Genomic DNA, 9,870 nt, shown 5'->3' with positions numbered 1-9,870 from the left:
GCCCTCCTAAAACGCCTCATTTAAACACGCCCCCACATGTCTACATCACGATGTGGGAAGATTTGCATAACACTCGCCAAATGTTCACGCAAAGAAAGAAGGCGTAACTTTTATTCTCGCTGTAGTATTGCTGTTGCCGCCGCCGCCATCTCGTGAAGACGCTGTGTGTTTCGTTGTGAAAGCGAAACTACTTGGTTTGGCCTTCCAAAAGAGGACACAACTAGAAATCAGTGGTTAAGTTGTATTTACAACACTGTTCCAGAACAGTTCAACCCAAATATTCAGATGTGTGCAAAGCATTTTATGGAGGACGAGGGCTGTTCCCTGGGAGAGTAGCCTACAATGCCTTGAACCTTAAACCACATAAACACATTTCATTACACCAAATACACAAAATAATGTTCTTTTTTAGCAATGTCATATGACCCCTTTAAGACAATTTTATTTAGATTTTATTTAGGACTATGAAAGTTGTGCGCGCAATAAAAAAAAAATTATTCTGCCCGTCTGAGCGCCATGGCTTAATTTCTCAAGCGACTTCTCATTTCTCAAAGCTAATGAACTTGGGTTTGGTGTATGACAAAGACCTGGATGATTTAAGGAATTGCTATTGGTATAAGTAGTGGATAAAACTGTATTCTGATGTATTTGTGGAGGTCTACAGTATCTTTACTGTTGAACCGTTGGATCGTAGCTCCCACAACTTAAAGGGATAGTTCACCCAAAAATGAAAATTTTGTCATCATTTACTCACCCTCATGTTGTTCCAAACCTGTGTAAGTTTCTATATGATGAAAACAAAAGATAATATTTTGAAGAAATTTGAAGAACCAAACTTCCATAGTATTTCTTTCCTTACTATAGAAGTCAATGGGGACCATCAACTGTTTGATTACCAGCATTCTTCAAAATATCTTCTTTTATGTTCAACATAAGAAAGAAACTCGTACAGGTTTGGAACGACATGAGGGTGAGTAAATAATGACAAAATTTTCATTTTTAGGTGAAATATGCCTTTAAAAATACAACTGTGGACCAACAGTTAAGATAATGTAGACCTGCACAAATACATCACAATTCAACTTTAACCAGTAACAATTTCTTGAATCACCCAGGTCATAGTCATAAACCAAACCCCAGTTCATTAGCATTGAGAAATAAGTAATCAATGTGTTGCTCCCACTGATCCTCCTCTCACGGCTCCAGCACAACAAACTCACTGAGCAGCTGGGATATCCATGAGGATTTTCTCCAGCGAATATGCTGAATTTCACTAATGGAGTATGTTTGTAATAGGATAATCCATCTTATCCTCTGACGTTAAGGAATATAAATAAATAAAAAGCACATGCTTATGCAGAAATCGCTGGGTGTTCACACTTGGGGCTCTGCAGATTCAGTTCCTCTGCTCAGTTCTTTATTTTTTAGGCACACTCTCATGCCTGTTGATTGAGCTTGTTGTTGTATCATGGGACATGTGTGTGACGGTTGCTCATCCCTATGGAGACGCAGCTTTTGTTTCTGAGTCATTTTAGTGCTGGTCTGTTAGTCGTACGACTAAAAGAGCCAAACAGAAGCTCAGAGAGCAAGTGAGAAGGAGAGCTTTTTACAGTCTAAATCAAATTACAATGACACACCAACTAAAAATATTTTGGGAAGTTACAGTAATATTCAGTAAAAGTTATTTTGGGTCAAAAACATGTTGTCCTGTGATTGTGATCAAGGGTTGTTATAATTGACATAAACCTGAATTTTTAAAAATATTTTTTAACAACAACTAAATCTTAAATAAAAATTAGAAATGTTGCTTTGGCAACTACCTGAAATAAAATAAGTATTTAAATTTAAAGACTAAAACTGCTAAAACTAAAATAGTTATAAATTGAAGCGAAATATAAATATTTCAAACAAAAACTAATACAAATGACAAAAGCACATAACAAAATTGCAAACTTGTACAAAATGATAAACTAAAATTAAAAACTGAAAATCAAAAATTAAAGCCAATTCAAAATATTAATAAATACTACAATAATAAGTAAGTAATATTAAAATAACACTGATGTGATCCAAAATTTCCAGTTCAGGCCATTTCCTGATCCTATGGAAGCCTTTTTTGCCTTTTTAAAAACAAATAAAATAAAAGCTGTGACTTTATTTCTTGGAATTGCAGCTTTATACACAATGTGACTAACACATTTTTTTTATTTATTTATATTTTTTAATCTAGGTGGAAACTGGCTTCCATAGTATCCTTTTGGATTATTCCTGTGTACAGGTATGAGCATTTTTCAATTTTTCAAACTAAAACATTGCTTTTCTGTACTGGAAATACTGAAGATACACACTCTTGTTGACCATATGTAGAGCACTTCCTTCTGAGAAAGTATGTTATGACCACTAGACATATAAAAGACACATAGTTATAGCAACAATAGCACTCAAACCAACAACACACCTGACAAGAAGGCCACTTTTTCCTTTAGAATGGGCAAAACTTCCATTGCCTTCATCTCTTCATTCCTACGAAATCCTGAAAAACAAAATGACAGAACAGAATTTAGAATCCATGCAAGCATATCATCATCAGAGCCTTGGTCTAGCGGTTAGCATACTGTGCATGCTCGGTTTTCTTGAGCTATCGTGCTCAAATGGGAAATTTGAGTTTGCATCTGGTGCATTTAAGGCCCATGAATATCAATTTCACATTCTCCTTTTCAGACTCTTTTACATGTATTTAACTGAATGTAAAGACAGTCCAGAAACATCATCATTTGTTCTTCTGTTCTTGGCATGAGCAGATACCACCTCGAGCGCTGGACCTCGTTCAAGCGCTTTGCATGAGATCAGCAGCAACCTGGATGAAGCATCACTTCTGTTCATTTGTTTTTATGATTCACAGGTTTGAGTTGAATAGGTTTGGCGAGTCTGTGCCAAAGTTGAGTTAGTCATGTATAGCCAGCAGACTGACTTTGGTCTCTCAGAGCACGAAAACATAACCTTGCTTGGATTACATAATTTACCTTTTTCCTCTCATTTCTTGCCTGGATTATCTGAAAGAAATCATGTAAATAACTTAAGAAATAATACGGTATTAGTTCATGATCTACAAGTATCTATTTCAGAGCAGGACAAATGCTGGAAGAATCGGGTAAGGCACAATACTTGCTAGTAAAGCATTACGGACATGGATGGTTCAGTTGAGACATGCTGTCTTTAATTCCACTCCTACTATCCCTCCATCCCAGGGCTGCTAATTAAGCATGAAATATGGTTGAAGGAGCCGATCCCTCCTACACAGACACACACAGCTGAGATATTATAGAGATGATGTCTTTTATCCATTTTCCTGCAATGCTTCCCTGTGGTGTCTCAGCGCCACTCACTGTACAAATTAACACCTTTCTTTTTCCCTCCCCTTCTCTTTTTTTCCATGCATCACACTGGAAGGTTTGTTTTTCCACCACTGCTACTGTGCACATCAGACCACGTGATCTAATGAAAACATGGACGCTTCTGCAGATTATTTGCAGCAATTTACAGAAATATCTCATCCAAAAATTTACAAGACATCAAATCATTCACCCTTATGTCTTTCGAAACCTGTATGACTTTCCTCTGTGGATGACAGGAGTTATTTACATTAGAATGAGGTAGAAATCTGATAAATTTTCAATAAAGATTTTTTAACCCTAATCATATGGCTTCAAAAGTAATAGAACACAAAGCATGAGTTGCTACCGGACGGAAGGGCTGAGTTTCAGTAATAGTACGGTTTTCTCTAAACCCCGCTGAGCACCTGAGAAGACAGGGGTTTAGGTTCTCTTCCGTATCTCGGTATCTGTTTGCATGCATGAGTGTGTGAGGAAGAAAGCCCACACTCTTCCCTCAGGGTCTGAGAGAGACAGGCCGCGGTACGGTAGGGCAAATTAGGTTACAGGGTGAAGCACATTTAATAACGGTTCACAATATGACTCCAATGACTGCAGCGACAGTCATCTAGACGCAGATGCGCTTCTCTTGTAGTCCATAGAAACAAAAATACACACACACACACACACACACACAAGCTAAATGAAAACATTTTATACTTGTATCATATATTCATATTATAACCTACATTCTAAAATCCTAAAATATTTTGTACCAAAGAATAAATTGAATATGTAATTTAATAATAGTAATAATAATAATAATAATACATTCTATTTATACAAAATTCTAAAACTCTATACGAACATTATTTTTAGGATAAAAATATTTTTTACTATAATAATAATAATAATAATAAACTATTATTATTATTTTATTTTATATATTTTGTTATTATAATAAGCTTATTATTTTAGTGAATAAAATTATTACAGTTTTTTTTTTTTTAAATGAGAACACTCCTGGATGTCTGTCAGATTTAAACAGCTTCCAGATTAAACTACAGCTAACACACACAAGGTTACACAACCCGTGTAAAACTAATCATTCTAGGTTTAAACTGGGGTTTCCGTAGGCTAACAATTACATTTATCGTATAGATTTGACATTAATTACTCATTTCCTCACCAATGACAGAAGACAAAGAAATGACCTCCATCTCACATCTGAAGTGCCTCATGCAGGAGATGAGCGTTCCCAACATATTATCTCACCAAAATGAATCCCATTTCACAGCTGTGCCGCTGTCCTTCAAGCTATGCATGCAGGGTAACTGGATATTTCACTAACGTCTAAAATCCATCATTTCAGCATCCAAACCACAGAAATACAACAAACCACTTCAACAAATAGAGACATTACGCTTGGAGAAAATCAGACAGCTATTCTTTCCCCAGAGCTGGAAGAGCTCTAAATGTGGTTGGGAATTCACATTCTGTGGAAAAAGAACTAAGGAATCTGAGGGAAAAAATAACATGAGCAGTTTTTTAGAAGAGAAACTTCAAAAGGACACTCACTGTGGTACCAACGATCTGTTCTTTAGTGACAGGAAGGTGAATCGTGGGTGAGTTTTAAGGTCAAAACAAACGACTAAAAAGAAGGAAGAACGCACACAGCCATGGAATCAATCTGTATCAGCGCATCAGTAGGTTCCTCCAAGCCTAACCTTTTTCTCTCTCACAGATGATTATTTTTCAGGGCTTATCAGGTATCAGAAGGGAACAGACAACAAAACATGTCTGAAAATATAGCCTAGCCTCACTGTTTCCAGGTAATAGGTTCTTGATCTTCCCGATATTGAAGAAGTAATGACCCGAGATAACAACAGTAACTTCAGACAATCTGAAACCGGCATTGCTTCACATACACCGGCAACAGTTTTCTCTACATCTAAACAGCAGAGCACTGGATTTTTGGTAGATGGCAGCAGATTGGCCACACGGACCAACACTACAGTGACGAGATGATGCAGAGAGAAGAAGTGAACAAGAGAGACAATGTAATGAATGTAAATAGCAGATAGGAAACAGAGTTATTAAATAAGAAGAGATTTTTGAACAAGAGAGAGAAAGAATGAGAGAGAGAAAGACCAAGAAAGAGTGAGCAAGCAACAAAGACACTCATATATGACTTGTAAAGTATTTAGATATCAAGGCAAGGCAAAGTAGTATTTATTAAACTGCTTATAATTATATATATTATATATATATATAATTATTAAATTAATCATTATTAAATTGTTAAAAATAAATAATTATATATTTAATTATTTTATTATAATTGTTTTTTTTTACTCTTACCGTTTTAGACTATCGTTTAAAGTTAGAGGTCAGTTAAGATTATTTTTTTAAATGAGGTTTTATTCAGAAAGGATGGAATTTAGTACTTTGTTATAATATTAATATTAATAATAATAATAATAATAAATGTTTCTTGCACACCAAATCAGCATATTAGAATAATTTCTGAAAGAAGACTGCTGAAAATTCAGCTTTGCCATCACAGGAATAAATTACATTTAAAAAAAAAACTATTAAAACAGAAAATGGTTATGTTAAATTAATATTTCACAGCATTACAGTTTTTATTGTATTTTTGACCAAAAACACAAAATCGACCCCAAAAAGTAAAGCAAATAATTATCTTCTACTGTTTATTATGACAATGAGAATTTGTGTCAAATATGCCTGATTGCATGAAAATGTCAAAATGCAAAATTACAGCTTTATTTTAAAACGCAATTTCTTACAACTCTTACAATTTCTTATTTTAACTCTGGAGTGAAATGTGGACATGTTTCTCAAATTCACACAAACATCATATGTTCTGTCAAGATTTATATGCATTACTCATTAACAATACACACAAATGTGCTATTGTACATTCATAAACCTAACTTCAATTATGAACAAATACATGAATAAACCCAATCATACGAGGCTGCAGATTGAGCTCAAATTTCCCCTTCCCCATCACACTTCCTCACTGTGGGTCAGACTGAAGCAAACAAGGGTCAAAGGTTCAACGAGTATGTGCTTGTGTGTGTAGCAGCCGCTAATCGCATCACTCATTCTGCCGGCCACATTACTGAGCACATTAATGAACCCCCGTCCCACACCAGCCTCGCACAACTAATGAGTCCACTCATTCGTTCATTTCCGACTGGTCCTGCTGAATGAACAGAAGACAAATGAATCCTGAACAATTCAGCGGCTGTCCTGGACTGAGTTGACATTAAACGGCCTTCTACAGATTCAATTCCTATTTTGCTTCTATTCATTGGGGAATAATACATTTGGGCCTATTGCAGTGCATAACATCCATCACTGAACAAATTCTAAGAATTAATACTGGATTAAAATGAGATTGCTTTTAAATCTTTAAATAGTTTTGCTTGATGCTAACCTTAAACCACAAACTATATGAACTGTAGTCATGTTTAAAGCAGACGGATATAGGCACCCGAGAATGTTTTATAAATTTCCACCCTGTAGCTTATAACCTCACAACAGTCGGGTCAGATCAAATCACTTCAGCGCAGACGACCTGGCTTGTTATTGGGGTGTAGCTCGAGTCTGAATCTCAGCAATTAGCCTATTAACCTGAGATGCTTCAGAGGATTGAGATATCAAGACGACAACCCATGTGACCTGACCCATCACCCTGTGAACAGCTGCAGAACCGGGTTAACACTTGAGCTGGTGAACATGTAACCTACACGCCACTGGTGGAGCACTGGGAATGTAAGGGATTCAAGAGGAAGAAGACCAACGGACATTAGGAGTGACCACCGTGGAGCTTTACACCATGTTCTAACTAGCTGGAACACAAAGTGTCAATCGAAAAAATGTCCTCTCAAATGAAAACAAAAAGAAAAGTAAAACTAAACTTGCTGTCGGTGACAGTGCTTGCACTTTCAAATTTGAAAGTAAAAAGCTCATCCCCTTTTCAAAACATCAAATCACAAATAATAATAATGTAGTAAAAAAAAAAAAACATACAAAAATGATAACACCTGAAATGTAAAATAAAATGAAATAACAAAACAAAACAAAAAAAACAAAAAACAAAAAAAAAAGTAAAATAAAATAATTTTTGTAATGTTTAGTTTATGTCTCGGTCAGAAACCATGATTTTGCTACTTATTTTTGCTCATCAGAAGTAAAGGGAATATGTGAGGATATACTTTTATTACAGAGAGCATGTGATTGGATGATACTTTTGGTTCAATTTCTGGATTAGAAAAACTGTCAATTTTAAAAATGTATACCTGCTAACGAATTGTGTCAACTTCTAGGAGCTCAACATCATGCAGGTGGCTTTGAAGCTAATAAAAAAAAAATAACTAAAAGCCACAAAACTCCATTATACTGTATGTATCTCAAATGTACATGCATTTTGTTTTCGTGTACAGCAGAGCTCACAGAGCTCAAGTTCTTCTCATTGGGTCATTGGTCATGAAGCATGTTACCAAACAGGGTAAAATGAACTGCACAGGACTGAAGTGTACTTACAGTTGACAAACTGAATGAAAAGGTCACTTCAGCTTGCTGCATTACAGTCAATGCTGTGCGTGAAGCATTAAGGGAGAGTCTGTTAGCGTGAACACAAAGCCTGTTTCTCCTATACTGTAATGTGATCAAGGGTGAGGAGCACTTCCAGCCTCTGTTCCCCAGGACAGTGAATCACAGCAGACTGGTAAAAGGGAAAATGCCACGTCGCAGTATGTGGAGCGCAGGACCAGCTCAAAGTTCACCACACTGACTGAGACACACACGTTCACTCAGACTGAACAGCAGAGTATAATTGCGCTTGAGTTCAAAAAAAGGTACAAAAGTTCTTTTAAAATTGTAAAATATTTCACAACATTACTGTTTTTACTGTATCAAATAAATACAGGCTTAAGCCCAAAGTATACTTCATTTTTGTACCCTAACAAATTCGAAGTGCATACAAAGTTGTATTGAGTACTACAAATACTATTCTTAAAGGAACACGCCTAAGCCTATTTCAGGCGCTGCGTAATATCATTGCGCCTGCTGCACCAGACATCAGTCTATCTTTTTTCTCTCCTCCCCTCCTGTTCCATAGACAGTCTGCACATCACACACCTTTTCAATCTCAATTTTTTCTACTTGTGATGTATGAAGTTTCTATTCTCTATATACAGCAAGGGGAGAATAAAAGGCAAGCATTGTGTTATTCCTGCACTGTTTGTGCTATGGATATAAATAATACCTCATATCATAGAGCTTGCTGATAACTTTTCTCAGCAAAACCAAAAAAAAAAGTTTTTAGTTTTGTGATCTGATCACTGAAACCACACGCAAAGGTCATCGGAAATGCAAGTGTAGGAACATCCAAGCCAGCTTCCTCCTGTCAGGAGCACAACCACAAACACTGTCACATATGTGCACATTTAGGAAGAAAACATCAGACAACACTTCACTGATCCAGATAGATGTGTTTGATTAGGGACACATCCAAAATGTGGCCAGGAACAGGACTGGGAACCAATGGACTAGTTGGTTGCTGGATGACTAGTTGAAAAAGGAGATGACAGCTACTCTCCCTCCATACTGAGGCTAGAACAACAAAAGGGGATATTTAGATGAGAGAGAGAGAAAAATGAGGATAAAAATAAAGAGCCCAGCAGTTAAAATCACTGCGGGACTACAGACAATTATACTGTACACACACATCAGAAGAGCAACCTCAATGTGGAGGAGTTAAGATGCCATTATTCTTCATCAATCAGTCATTTGTCCCTAAATGGTCCCTATATAGTTTATATAATTACAACAGAAGCAAAATCTTCTCATCACTATTCTGGTGCAAAGCAGAAGTGTGAAAATATCTCTATATTCCTTTAGATTTTTAGCATGTAAAATCCATTTCAGACCTACCACAAATATTGCCAACAAAATATGATACTATTATACAATCAATACCTTGATATAAACAGATGGTAATAATAAAAGTATACATGAAGTAATGTACAGATTAGTGGTCGACCGACATATTACCCAAGGCCGATATATCGGCCGATATTTGGCATTTTTCTCATTCTCATTCCGTCTTTCGGATGAGATGTTAAACCGAGGTCCTGACTCTCTGTGGTCATTAAAAACCCCAGGATGTCCTTCGAAAAAGAGTAGGGGTTAACACTATAATAATATACTAATATAGCACTTGCATATTATTGCTCTTTTGTTGGTTTTGATTGATTCTATTGTCCTAATTTGTAAGTCGCTTTGGATAAAAGCGTCTGCTAAATGACAAAAATGAAATATAATGTAAATGTAAATAATAAAACTAAATTGAAATTTTAAAACAAGCTCCAAATTAAATAAATAAGTAACAAAAATAAAAGAAATCTCTTCATATAAACAAACTAAGGCTTTGTCTGTGCTCTTTCCTTTTAAAATTAGAGGCAAC

The 9,870-nt window shown here is 35.9% G+C and overlaps 1 protein-coding gene across 1 annotated transcript in view; it reads right to left on the bottom strand.

Moving 5' to 3' along the window:
• Positions 1–9,870, bottom strand: part of LOC107670059 (triple functional domain protein-like) — a 65,880-nt gene that overhangs the window by 4,132 nt on the left and 51,878 nt on the right. Inside the window, exon 3 of the mRNA XM_016462540.1 lies at positions 2,459–2,533. Within this exon, the coding sequence (XP_016318026.1) occupies positions 2,459–2,533 (75 nt within the window). The remainder of the gene's footprint in view (positions 1–2,458; positions 2,534–9,870) is intronic.

The sequence above is a fragment of the Sinocyclocheilus anshuiensis genome, unplaced genomic scaffold (assembly GCF_001515605.1).
Source record: "Sinocyclocheilus anshuiensis isolate Anshui unplaced genomic scaffold, SAMN03320099.WGS_v1.1 scaffold253, whole genome shotgun sequence".
Classification (NCBI taxonomy): Eukaryota; Metazoa; Chordata; class Actinopteri; order Cypriniformes; family Cyprinidae; genus Sinocyclocheilus; species Sinocyclocheilus anshuiensis.
The sequence above is the reverse complement of the archived record's forward strand: the minus strand, read 5'-3'. Positions and strand labels throughout refer to the sequence as shown.